The 14,153-nt window shown below is 46.7% G+C and overlaps 1 protein-coding gene across 1 annotated transcript in view; it reads left to right on the top strand.

Annotated features, from left to right (window-relative positions):
- Positions 1-14,153, top strand: part of KIRREL3 (kin of IRRE like 3 (Drosophila)) — a 241,687-nt gene that overhangs the window by 226,571 nt on the left and 963 nt on the right. Inside the window, exons 13-15 of the mRNA XM_006901568.1 lie at positions 2,768-2,875; positions 5,986-6,095; positions 13,989-14,075. Of these exons, the coding sequence (XP_006901630.1) occupies positions 2,768-2,875; positions 5,986-6,095; positions 13,989-14,075 (305 nt within the window). The remainder of the gene's footprint in view (positions 1-2,767; positions 2,876-5,985; positions 6,096-13,988; positions 14,076-14,153) is intronic.

Genomic DNA, 14,153 nt, shown 5'->3' with positions numbered 1-14,153 from the left:
TGCCCACCCACTGTTTGAACTTGTCATCCTCTCCCCCACCCCCACCCCAGGTACCTGGCACCAAGGACTCACCCTTCAGGCTACTTCCCAACAACAGAGCCTGCAGGGCAGTCTCAGACCATGCTCAAGTCTTGGGCTTCCTCTGCCCCTGTTTTCTCACTCCAACCAGAGGGACCTAGAGATATGCCTGCTCCGTCCAAAGCTTCATGGGGGATCACACACCTGGCCCCCGTCAGCCATGGGGATACTAATCCTGGAATCTGGCAAGCTCCCAGAAGTCCCTAAGCCCAGGCAGAAAGAACTTTCTGCCCTGTTCTTGACTTCCTGTCAGGAGTTGGGGGAAGTTGTGGGTCACTTCTTCGTCTCCATTTCACTTTAATACTCACTGCAGCCTCCTGACAGCCCTTCTCCCTTCCAACCTGAGACTGTTCATCCAGACCCAGAAGAAAGAAGCTGAGCCCAAGAGCAGTCCCTCCCTCAGGTCTCTTCAGGGGCAGCAGGAGATGCTGAGTGGCTTGCACAAAGTAGCCCAGGCTAGACCTCAGAAAGCAAAGTGAGCATGCACACCTCTGCACACACATCTCCTGCACATGCGCACACACGCACGTGCATGCACGTACGCAGGCACATGCACACACAGAATGCAAAGGACTGGTCCTCCCAGGGACCACTCAGGCCCACAGCTTCTTCTTGCTCTGCCCCATCTTACCTTGGGCAGTTCTCCAGTGCCTCAGTGCTGTTAACAGCTCATGGAAAGATAGAATGCCAGGCCAGAAAGTATCCTAGAAAGAATATATTCTAGTTTTACAGGTGAGATCTGAGATCTGAAGATTCAGGACCTGCCAGTGTTAGCTTTTACCTCTGAGTTCAGCTGAGACAAGACCAAGATTTTCTGAAAAAACTTAATAGAACTCCAAAGACAAACTGAACCAAATCCAAGTTTATAAAAGTCAAAAGCCAACAACTAATATTCCTCAAACAGTTTTCCTCTCCTAGTAAAATTAAAGCCCTAGAAAGAGCAGTCTGTTTATAAACAAGCACAGTGGGACTGAGGTCGAGTGCATGTTCTTAGTCTCAACCGTTGAGGCATTGAGATGGACACAAACACCTCCCATATCCAGCCCTGGAATGTTTTCCAATCCTGTTTCCTCTTTGCTCACTCCCCTACTGGTCCTCAGTGGCCTCAGCCACCAATAAATGGATAACTAAAGAGTTCACATGCACTCTTGGAAGAAAAAAGGTATATACTGGCATAAGCATTGGTACCAGTACCAAAAGACACCATCTCTCTCCAGACCCTCTCCAGGGGCCATGGCTGGGAGTCTCCTCTCTCTTTAAAGAAAGTCACAATGAGACATACACCCATGGCCCCAGGGCAAGCAACTGTCCTCCAAGGTCATTCTTGGCAGAGGTGCCTGAGATGGTGAGGGAGCACAGGTCTTGGAATGAAATTTTTCCTCATTTATGCAGCCCCCATTTCCCATATACTTTATGGCAGCAAAAGCTCTCTGTCTTAGGGTCGGGCTCCATTCGAGGTCTGAGACTGAATACGCTCACCTTCCCCCCCTGGCAGTTGAGTCAACACAGTGACCATCCTCATTTTACAGAGAGAATAAGTAAAGGGATTTGCTCAAGATCACTCAACCAAGAAGTAGTGAAACACATGTCCTAACAGCCCCACAGTATGGTTCCAAGTCCTTGCTCTTTACCTGGCCATGTGATATCTGAAGGACTCCGTGCAACCTGGGGAATGCAGTGAAGTTGGGGCAGGTGGGGAGAGCCATGGAGAGGAGACCTGCATTTGGTCCTGGCATTATGTAGCTGTGCATCCTTGACCAACATTCCATTCCTCTAGACTTTAGTGTTTCCATCTGTAAAATGAGAGGCTTCGGCTTGGTGGTGCTTCAGGTCTCCCAGCTCTGGGATCCTAAGATCCCATTCCTGATGACATATTCAGGGCCCCTGGCATGTTGCTGGGGGAAACCCCATTCATCATCACCTTCTCCATGTCCATCCCACAGTTCTTGGAGGACAGGAGACAGACTACAAAAACTCAGCAGGGAGGGAGGGGTGGCAGAGCTGGCCTGGGAGAACCAAGAGGACAGGGAGTCAAGGAAAAGGGGCGCCTCTCCTTAAGGAAGGGTTGCTAGGGGCACTGTAATCCTCACCTTGCCCAGTGCCTCTGCCAGGGCCCCTGTCCCCAAAGACTGGGTGGCTGAAGGAGGCCCAGCAGGCCCTGAGGAGAAGCTGCCTCAGCTCTAAAAGGCTGTTTGTTCACATTCCAGCATCTCGGAAAGCAGAGAGACAGAAAGACAACTGAACAGCCAAGGGCAATAACTATATTCACTTTTTGAAACAAAGCAAGGACTTGTGACTCAGCAGTCACTGCCTGAGAGAACGCTCCTTACTCAGGACCAAAGATCTAAGTTGGCATGGTCTTTTCTCCCACTTCCTGCACCCCTCTGTCTTGGCCTCCCCTCTTGTGTCTGCTTGCCCCCTCTCTTCCCACCATTCCCTCTAGTGTCTGATGTCTCTCCATGCCGGCCGCTCTTCCCTCCATACCACGTCCCTACCCTTCTATACAACCAGCTGGAGCTGCCCCTGTTGGATTCAGCCTGTGTCCACCAAGGCATTTCCCAGGAGGGCCTGCCTGGCAGTGGTCTGGCCCCAACTTGGCAAGAGCTGCCCTGAGGGACTGGGAAAGGTCCTGGGGGGCTACTGAGCCATGTCCTGGGCCCTCATCAGCTGTGCCTGCTTCTCTCTCCAGAGTCTGTGCCCATGGCCGTCATCATCGGGGTGGCTGTAGGAGCCGGTGTGGCCCTCCTCGTCCTCATGGCAACCATCGTGGCCTTCTGCTGTGCCCGCTCCCAGAGAAGTACGGGAGGGAGACCCGGGATCTCAGGGAGGGGGACAGAGAAAAAGGCCAGGCTTAGGCTGCCCCAGAGAGCAAGTAAGCAGGAGTGCAATGAGCAGGGGCCCTGTGGTGCGGCGAGCCCGGGACAGGGATGGGGCTTACTCATCTATGATAGCAGGACCTTGCACCGCACTTGGCACACAGTGGCCACTCACTGAGTGTTGAATGAACAAAAGTAATGGCACCAGGCAGAGCAGACAGCTGGCACCTTGGATTGAACATACATAGCACTCTTGATTGGAAACTGCATTGCAGCTGAAGGAGGATAGAGGTGGAGTGACTCTAGCCTTTCAAGAATTGCTAGTTCAACCAGAAACGTAGGTCACCTACATAGAGGAAACATCATTCAAAATAGTGCTCTGTGCAGGCTTTTTAGGAGACCATGGTCTTTAGCAACAAAAATCAGATGTGTGTACTGGTGAAGAAATGTGTGTCTCTAGAGTCCCACCCTGGCATCACCCTAAACTTGTGTACAATGACAGACATCTGATGATAAGCTGGGCACAGAGGAAAGGGACCAGCCATCTCATGGCCCAGAGCCTTCCCACACTCAGCTTTCTCATTTGTAGATGGCATGGCTTTTATGATTCCTTCTAGTTCTAAAATTCTAGAAGCTAATGCACTAACTGATCAAAGTGAGTTTTATTCCTGCCTACTCGGCAGCCTTCACATCTGAAGGAATGCCGCTATGTTCCCCTTAAAGGTTCCCCACTCAGCTGCTTCAGTTCCCTCACGATTCCCAGTGGTGTGCTTTTGGATACCCTGCCCCGCCCTCCCAGGGGACATTGTATTTTAGGGACAACTTTCTACTAGACTATTCAACTCTGAGCATCCCGCCTCCTCAGCAAGTCCTAACTCTTTCCCAGAAGCTAGACATCATCAGGTGAGGGATATTTTAGAAAAAGGTTTCTGCATCCAGTGGGAGCCTGGCCTGGGAACCAGCAGGCTATTTCTGACCCTACAATCTATGACTAGATTACTGAGAAATGAGAGACTGATAGGGCAGGTATAAGTCTAGAAGGAAGCAATGATTTTCTCCCTTTGTATTCTTTTATTTACTTACTTATTAACATGTTATTGTATTTGGAGTACAAGTTTACACCCCAGCTTGGTTTCCAGCCCAGCAGCGTGACCTAGAGCCCGGATGCTTCCAGCCTTGACGGCCAGTTGTCCTCCATGAAAGGGGTCTCCTCGTCCACTCCATCTGCCCTGTCCCTATGCCCGCAGCAGGTCTCCCCATCTGCCCTGCCTGCCCTATCCCCACCTCTGCACCACCCTGTCTTTTGCTTTCTCTTCCAGGGTCTCCCCATCCATCCCGCTTGCCCTGTCCCCATGCCTGCATCCTCCTCCCCACCCTCTTTCTTCTCAGGGGTCTCCTCATCCATCCCTCTTGCCCTGTCCCCATGCCTGCACCCCCCTGCCCTCCACTTTCTCCCTGTCCATCCCACCTGCCCTATCCCCATGACTTCACTCTCCCCTGCCCGCTGCTTTCTCTCTGTCCACTCCACCTGCACTGTCCCCATGCCTGCACTCTCCCTGCCCTCTGCTATCACCTATTCTTTTTCCTTTGGCCTTGGTTTTTTCTCCCATTGCTGACTCTTCCTCATGAGTGTTACGGTGTAAGTTTATACGCTGATCTGCTTAGTTGCTCAGTCCCATATTAAAGCTTTGGTATAGCGATCCCAGGGGCTCCTCCAGGATGTCAGTCATTAAGTCTGACTCTTCTGAATCTGAGTTGGTTTTTTTTCTCCAGCTCCTTCTCATTCTTTTTTTTTTAAATTTTTTTAAATTTTATTATTTTTGTGTGAGTGTACCGTCAAATCAGATCTGACTGGTACAGGAGATTGTCCCTCCTTCCCCGGCAGAGCATCTGGTGGATTTGAACCATGCGCCTCTGGGATTGTAGTTGCAGCTCCTTGCCACTAGGCCACCAGAGCTCCCCTAGCTCCTTCTCATTCTATCCACAACCTTCTGTCTGTTGTATCCCAGGTTAGGACCAGTCATGGTAGTCGGGTACCATCCAGTTCTGGTGTCAGGCTACACGAGACTGCAATTCTTATGGGTTATTTCTCCTGAGGATTAATTCTTTGGGTCTTCATTCTCATTTGTTTTAGGTGGGAGGAGAACAACAGCTGTATGTTAGGCTTCGTGCAAGCTTTTATAATCCCAGACACTATCCATCAGAGTGGGACATTGTCTTCATAAACTGTACTGTGCCAGTTGACCCACATGTCCCCTGGGACTGCAGTCTTGCAGCTTTAAATCCAGCAACACAAAGCATTTTCTGGGCAGTTTCCATAGCTCCTTTCCGTAAGAGATGTGCATGTGTGTGTCGCACATACAAATATGAATGTACAGTTGCCCACACCTATCCCTACATAAGCATGTTGGCGAGCCCCACACACCCTTCCATACTTGTACAGGCTACACACCTTCCTATGTGACCGCTCACACTTTCAGCTTTTACTGCTGTTGGGAAACTACGTGCTAGAGCACTTGCCGCAGCGCCTGACGCACATACCCATGTGTTCATTTCCTTTGGCTGTGCTGTTCCGACTCCCCTCATGCGGGAGTTGCCTTTCCCTTTACTGAAGTTAGCACACGTCTACTATCTAGTAAGTGAGCTCCCCTTCTTCCCACACCAGCCCTGCGTAGCCACCAAAGAGCACTGTTATACTGTTGTGTACCATCGAGTCAGAACCGACCCATAGCTGACCCTCCAGCAGGTTTTCAGGGGCAGTTAATCACATGGGAGGGAGGAGACCTGGCTCAGCACAAAGAACTCAGTAAGGCAGACAAGTGGATGAAAACAGCAAAAGCAGTGAAAACTAGAGGGGCAGGTGCCAAAGAGACCTGTGAAGGTGTGTCAACATCCTTTAAGGCCCAAACAACATGTGGATTTCAGCATAGACAGTTTGTTGAGGGTGGGGGTGGGGGTGTGAAGCTGCTGAGCTCAGGCACTGGGGATAAACATTGGGGGAAGGGATGGTAACAGAGGGCTTAATGTATCAGCCCCAGTGTCCGAGATGAGGACTGAGCCTGTCATCCACATTTCCCTTTGTTATGTCCAGATCTAAAAGGTGTTGTGTCGGCCAAAAATGATATACGAGTGGAAATTGTGCACAAGGAGCCTGCCACTGGCCGGGACACTGAAGAGCACTCCACCATCAAGCAGCTGATGGTAAGAGGCGTCTGGGCCCAGGAGCCCTGCTCCTAAGTTCTCCAGACACCCCAGAGGCAACACATAGAGCCAGGCAGGCAGCCCCTCACAGCAGGCCAGGCTCTAGGTCATAGATGCTGGCATGTGTCTGTGTGTTGTGCTGTGTTCCAGGCACTCAGCCATCCAAGACCCTGGCTGATCAGCAGGAAGAAAAGTCTGTGCAAATTGCCATGCTGCATTGTTGCAAAACTCATGCTTCGCATGCATGCACATGCAAATACTTTATTCAGCTCAATTTGCTCCCTCTTCTCAAACCCAGAACCAAACTTTTATAAAAAGCACAGGCGCAGCCTCACTCTTAACTTCTTCAGCAGCCCTAGGCCTGCTCCTCTCTTCTTGAGTACATTGTTGCCATCAGCTGTGGGTGAATGAGCCCACCTCAAGGCAACCCTCTGTGCAGCATGGCCCATCACCACCCCATGGTCACTTGGCATATTTGAGCCCCAGGACAGCCACTGTGTCAAGCTGGCTCACCCATGATCTTATTTAGCCTCAGCTTCATGTCACCGAAACTCATGTCCAGTGATTGATCCTCCCAATGTTATGTCCAAAGCAAGAGAGTTGTACAGTGTTCTATTGTAATTCAGAAGGTTTCCACTGGGTAATTTTCACAAAGAGATCACCATGCCTTTCTTCCTAATCTCTCTCCAGCTGGAAGCTCTTCTAAAGTCTGTCCACATTGGCTGACTCTGAAACACTAGTGACATGCAGGTCACCACAGTACGAAAAAAAATGAGACACACAGTACTGATCCCGTTACTCCCAGCAAGGAGATTCTGACTCATAGTGATCCTCCATCAAGTTTCTGAGGCTGGAAAATGTAACAGGAGGAGACTGCCCAGCTTGTCTCCCAAGGAGCTACTGGTGCATATAAACTACCACCAGCTTTGGGTTGGCAGCCCTACTCACTAGGGACCACCTGTGCAGCCTGGATCCTCACTAGTGAACCCTGCCTACTTCACCTGGCTGTCCAAGTGGAAACTCCAACAAGAGGGCACATTCTAAGGCATGGCTGTTAGTAGTGACAGCAAAGCCAGGTGGTATAGGCCATGGGCTTCCTTGTGTCCTGATCTGTGAGATGATGCTGCTGTTGTTGTTGTTAGGTAACATAGAATTGAGTACACCTCACAGGGATCCTAAGACCAGCAGTTCTGAATCCTGTCCTATCCTGTGCCATCCTCACATTCCCTGACACACAAGAGGCCATTCCTGCAATCTCTGTGTCAGTCCATCTGATGGACGTTCTTCCTCTCTTTCCAAGCATGGAGGGTCCCTCTACCTTTCCAAGCATGATGTCCCTCTCCAAGGAATAGGCTCTCCTCGTAAACTGCCCAAAGTATATGAGATGGAGCTTTATGATCTTTGCCCACAAGGAGCACTCTGGACCTTCTCCAAGACATATATGTTTGTTCTTTGAAGTTCATATTCAGTATTCTTCTTTCATCCTTATTCATTGTCCAGCTCTCAGATGCATAGCAAATGACTGAAAAGACGATAGACTGAATCAGTTATACCTCCGTCCTCAAACTGACATCATTGCTTCTCAGTAACATGGAGAGGTCCCTGACTGTAGTCTTTCCAATATATTCTCCTTATCTCCTGACTTCTGGTACCAAGTATATTGATTTTGAATCCAAGTAAGATGAAGTCATTGACAGCTTCAGTGTTTTCCCTGTCTATCATGATCCAGTGGTGAGAATTTTTGTTTTCCTGTTGTTGAGATGCAATCCATATTGAAGGCTGTAGCCTTTGATCTTCTGCAGTAAGCATCTCAAGTCCTCCTCACTTTCAGTAAGTAAGGTTGTTATCATTTGCATAACAAAGGTTATTGATGAGTCTTCCTCCAATCCTGATGCCACATTTTTCTCCATATAGTCTAGATTCTTGAACAATTTGCTTAATATACAGATTAGATAGTTATAGAGAAAAGATATAACCCTAATGCACACCTTTTAAATTTTAACCCATGTAGTATTCCCTTGTTTTATTTGCATGGCAGCTTCTTGTTCTAGGTATAGGTTTTGCATGAACACAATTAAGGGTGCTGGGTTTCTTATTCTTCTTGATGTTAGCCATAATTTGTTATGGTCCACACAGTCAAATGTCTTTGCATAGTCAATAAAGCACAAATAGACATTCTTCTGGAATTCTTTACTTTCATCCAGGATCCATCTGACATTAGCAATGATATCTCTGGTACCATAGCCTCTTCTAAATCCAGCTTGAACTTCTGGCAATTCTATGTATTGTTCTAGCTGGTTTTGAAAGATCTTCAACAGTATTTTGCTTGCATGTGATATTAACGATATTGTTTACTTCCACATTCTGTTGGATCACCTTTCTTGGGAATGGGAACAAATATGGGTCTCTTCCAGCCATCTGGCATAGACTGGTGAGCATTCTGGAGTCACATCTGTCAGTTGAAACATATCAATTGCTTTGTTTCCTAGGGCCTTATTTTTGCCAATGCAAAAATGCAAGCTGCCAGTGCACTTCCTCCTTCATTACCATTGACTCTTGATCACATAGTACTTTTTGAAATATGTCCCTGTTGGCCAATTCTTTGGTACGGATTCTTAATGGTAGTGATTCTGTATATATTCTTTCTGTCTTCTCTTGATGCTTTTTAGGTCATTCAAGATTCTGCCCACAGCATCTCTAAGTATTGCAATTCAAGGCTTAACTTGGTTTTTTGGTTCTTTCAACTCAAGATATGCTAAGCAAGTTTTTCCCTTTTTATTCTCCAATTCCAGCTCTCTGCCCATTCTGTTATGATATGTTGTTTTGTCTTCTTGAGCTACTCTTTGACATCTGCTGTTCAACTCTTTCACGTCTACATCTCTTCCCTTTGTTTTGGCTTCTCAATGTTCTAGTGCAGTTTTCGCCCATTTTGTGTTTTTCTTTGTTCTGTCATTGTAGTAAACTTTCACTCTCTATTTGGATGATTTCCTTGCTCTCATCCCATAACTCATCCAGTCTTCGATCATTAGTGTTCAACACTTCAAACCTATTCTTAAGAAATTTTTTTTAAGTTCAGGTGAAATAGACTCAAGATCATATTTTGGTTCTCATGGACTTGTTTTAATCTTCTTCAGCTTCAGATTGAACTTGCACATGAGTAATTGATGATCTGTCCCACAGTCATAACCTAGCTTGATTTTGACTGCTGATATTGAGCTTCTCCAACAGTTCCTTCCACAGATGTAGTCAGATTCCTGTGCAGTCCATAAGGTGAGATCTGTGTGTAAAGTTGCTGTTTGTGTCTTTTCATAAAAGGTATTTGTAATGGATAAATTATTGAACATACAAAAGGTGGTCATTAGATTTCCAGACTTATTTTTGTCCCTGAGTCCAAGCTTTCTGACCACCATTCTTCTTCATCCTTTCCAACTTTTGCATTCTAGTCACAAATTATCATTAATGCATCTTGATTGCATGTTTGGCCAATTTGTACTGCAAAATTTGGGTTAAAATCTTGAGTTTCCTCTTCTTTGCTTTAACTCTTTGCATATATTTGAAGAATAGTCTTATTAATAGATATTTTTCTGTATGCATATTGATAGTATCATATCACTTACAACCTTGTACTTCAGGATAGAACTTAAAATTGTATTTTTTTAAAATTATGAATGCAACATCATTCTTCTGTTTTTCATTCCTAGAATAGTGTACCACATGATTTTCTGATTCAAAGTGGCCAAAGCCAGTCCATCTCATCTCACCAATGCCTAGAATATTGATGTTCATTATTTCCATTTTATTTGTCACAAGCTCTAGTTTTCCAACATTCATACTTCATACATTACATGTTCTAATTAAAGGATGTTTGCAGCTGCTTCTCCTCATTTGATTGACTTCCAGCCTGGCCTCTACCTCTAATATTCAGATATAATACACATATAGATAATCTGTGTTCCCCTAGAGTGTTCATAGAGTTTTCAGAGGCCTATTATTTAAGAAGTGATGGCCAATCCTGCTTCCTAATGTGTTTTAATCTGGGAGCTCTACTAATATCTGTCCACCATGGGTGATCCTTCTTGCATTTGACATCGCACTGAGTGGCACAGCTTTCAATAGCACAACACCCACAAGTTACCTCAGTACAGCAAACTGACAGACAAGCACTATACTGATAAAAGCAATGATAAACATGCAAGAATACAGATACTTAAGCTATACTTAAGCTATAATCAGCTATATACAAATTATCCCTACTCACTGTTTAGGAGGCTCCAAGTCTGAATCCCAGGCACCAGCTCCAGGGGGAGACTTTTATTTTTGGTGGTTCTAGAGGAAGGTCCTTGTCTCTGAGCTTCTATTCCTGGGATGTCTTCCTGTGACTTAGGATCTCTACTTTGATAGCAAGTCAGACATATCAAAAAATCGTAGTTCAGAGCTCATCTGAAGCCAGTGGCAGTGTAACAGGATGGGGCCCTGGGTGGGTGCTGGAGCCTTCCAGCTGTGGTGCACCGTTTTGGCTAAATCTGGGATGCCAATTTTCCATACTAGGCCTGAGGGCCCAAAGGGGAAGAGATGTCATAATGTGTCTTTCTGTTGCCAGTCCTTGCTTACTCTAAGCCACAAACATGTCTGGCTGAAGGGAAGGAGTAAGAGAGGGAAGGAGAGAGATGGGTGAGGATGAAGGTATTCAGGGCTCATGCCTGTACAGCACTTGGAACACTGCAAAAGGAACACAGTGAGTGCCAATGTTGTCGGTTACCCTGGCGTCAACTCCAACTCACAGCGTCCCAGTGGACAACAGAAGGAGATGCTGCACTCCCACACTTCATCATGACTGTTGGTATGCTTAAGTCTAGGGTTGAGACCCCTGTGTTTTTGAGTCCCGGCGCTTGTCTTTCAGCACTACAGGACAATTGGGGTGCATCTCTGTTTCACGTTCATTTTCATCATTGCTTACCTGTACTACCCCATCCCATTTAACTGATTTGGGCTTCTTCCACTTTCTTCAGTCCCCCTCAGAGTCTGACCAAAGTCCTTCTGAAATGCCAGACTAACCATGTGACTCTTCTACTTCAAAGCCCTGAGTGCCCAGCCTGCACATAGGTCCTGCTTGATAAAGTGCAGCTTGTTTGGCATGTCCTCAAGGTCCTTCATCCGAGGTCACCACCTTTCTTCACAGCCTCACTCCTGCCGAACAGCACATCACAGAATGCCAGGCACATCACACAACATGCTAATCCTGACTCTGTGGCTTCCCATAAGCTCTTTCCTCTGACTAATTTTGTCTGTTGAATTTTGCATTCTCCAGTAAGAATCAGATCAGCTGAGTCTCCATCGTCTCTTACCTTTCCACACTCATCCCCCTCTCCTGGCAGAGCTGAGTACTTTTGTCTCTGTTAAAACGCTTTGTTCCCTCTGGACAAGCTTCACCCAACCATCCACAGAAGGACCTGGGCTAATTCTCCCTCTTGACTCTCATCAGGAGTGCCTGAGTGGAGCTCACATTGCCTAGGAAGAAAGGCCTAGTGATCTACTCCAAAAGATGTTGTTGTTGTTGTTGTTGTTAAGTGCCGTTGAGTTGTAGATGACTCATAGTGACCCTATGAACGAAAGACCTGCATACTTGTATAACTTTCTTAATTTCTCCAAGTTCATAGGGTTTCTGGAGGCAAGCTATTTCAGAAGTGGATGCCACTCTTGCTTCCAAGCTTGTTTTAATTGGGGAGCCCCCCAAAATAGTGTCCACCATGGGTAACCATTAGTACATTTGACACATCAGTGTCACAGTGTTAAGCATCACGGCAACCACGAGTTACCTCTGTACAGCAAATGGACAGACCAGTGTTCTATCACTTAGAAGAATGTTTGACCAAAAACAATTAAAACCAGGCCTAAGGGCCGCAGCCTGGTATACAAGTTGCCGTATAGCAGTAACTTGTGGTTGCTGTGAGGCTGAACACCGTGACACTGATGTGTCAAATGTGTTAATGGCTGGTTACCCAATGTGGACAGAAAGTGGGGTGGAGTTCCCCAATTAAAACAAGCTTGGAAGGAGGAGTGGCATCCACTTCCGTAATAGCTTGCCTCCAGAAAGCTGGAGAGAGGATGAGAGACATCCAAGCACTGAGGACTCTCCTTCATAGAGTCGCCTGTGACTCAATGGCACTTAACAACAACAACAAGGGCCACAGATTAAAATCACCCACCTTTGGCTTGGTAGCATCACTTTCTGTCCACGAGGCCCACTGAGCTCTCTCTATGTTGTTAAGTGTCATCGAGTGGTAGACAACTCCAAAGGACTAGCCATTGAAAACCCTAGAGCATAATTTTTCTCAGACACAGATGGGGTCCCCATGACTCAAGGTCACTTAGCTCCAACCATAACACCACTTAATCCTCAGAATTAAGAACACAGAGCTAACTCAGGCAGAAGTGATCTGCTTTGGCCAGCCCACCCCTGAAAGATTTTCATTTCCCACTTCCTAACTCCCCAAGTTCTGCATGATCTGTCACCTAAGAAAGTCCGCTTAGAAGGTGACTTGGGTGAAACTTCAAGCATTTACTAGAGAGTGTGAAAGCAGTATCAATGTGGCAGTAATGGACTTGGAGCTCTTCAGCTGACTCCATGGGACTTAAGGGAGGTGGTTGTCCAGCGTGGCAAGGAGGTGGGAGCCTGGCATCGATCATAATTAGCAGAAGTGATAAATGGGGGGGCGTGTGCCACTGTAGTTATGCAGAGTAATTTGTACACTCTCTGTACCCTTTGTTTTTCCATCTCCTGTCTAATTATTATTTTAATTTTCAGTATTTCAGAGCTGTGCTACTTCAGTCATTTATTCAGTAACTTTTATAGCTGTATATCAGGCACTGTGTTAAAACAACCAAACTAATGGCCAATTTTGACTCAGCATCTCTCTAGCAGAGAGTAGAACTGCCTAGAGAGTTTCCAAAGCTGTCATCTTTACATAAACCAACAGCTACATCTCTCCACGGAGGAACTAGTGAGTTCCAGCTGTGATCCTTGTGCCACCAAAGCTCCTCTGTACTGTTGTTAGCTACTGGAAAACAGAAGGACTAACCTCATAATTCAACATGACACCATTAAAAAAGCATTTTGGGGTCACTCTGGTGGCCTAGTGGCAAGAAGCTTCACTGTAATCCCAAAGGCGTGTGGTTCGAATCCACGAGATGTTCAACTGGAGAAGGAGAGTCATTCTCCTACTCCTACTGTGCTAGTCGGATCCAATTTGATGGTACAAAACAAGGGGGGGGGAAGCATTTTGATCCATGAATGGATGCAAATTTCACTAGGAGGCATGGTCGGGATCCAGAGCTACCCAACAAGGGTTCCTGCCTCTAGCCCGTTGGCACTCAGTGGCCAACGCAGCTTTCAGTACATCTGTCACTGTTAGGAATGACAGATGTGGCCCATATTGCCAACAGTGCAAATGTCATTACCCCTCATGGTTTCTTCTTAAAGCCACCTGTGTGTAGCAGATGACATTCTGTAGTGATTTATCTGAAGGCCCAGCTCCATAATGAGTACAGATGTATCTTACTGTATTTTAATCTGATACACTGGCCCAGAATTCAGTACCTACTCAATCTATTAGACCAAATCAGTAAAGGCCAGCCTCTGAAGGTAACTGTGGCTTTGGAGACCTGCCCCAAAGCCTTTGTCTCTCTCTACCTTTTATAATGGGGACTCAGCAACAATGAGGAGACTCAGAATTCCATCTTGATGCCTTTCCCTGCCGCTGTGGTCCAGGCAGGATAGGGAGGCAGTAGGATGAGTCGATGGCAATTTTTGTGTTTATCTCCCCCTCTTTTCCTTGGGGAGAAATGGAAGTTTAGCCTTCCTCCATCCACTGAGCAGTCCCTTTTGGATTGTAGATAGACCGAGGTGAATTCCAACAAGACTCCGTGCTGAAGCAGCTGGAGGTCCTCAAAGAAGAGGAAAAGGAGTTCCAGAACTTGAAGGTATGTGCAGAGCTTAAGGAAGTAGGACAGTGGTGGAGTCTGACAGCCAACAATAGGAGACAAAGGCTGGGGGGGTGG

This window comes from Elephantulus edwardii, unplaced genomic scaffold (genome assembly GCF_000299155.1).
Source record: "Elephantulus edwardii isolate Elephantulus edwardi_28Jun2011 unplaced genomic scaffold, EleEdw1.0 scaffold00333, whole genome shotgun sequence".
Lineage (NCBI taxonomy): Eukaryota > Metazoa > Chordata > Mammalia > Macroscelidea > Macroscelididae > Elephantulus > Elephantulus edwardii.
This window is presented reverse-complemented; position numbering and strand designations above follow the sequence as displayed.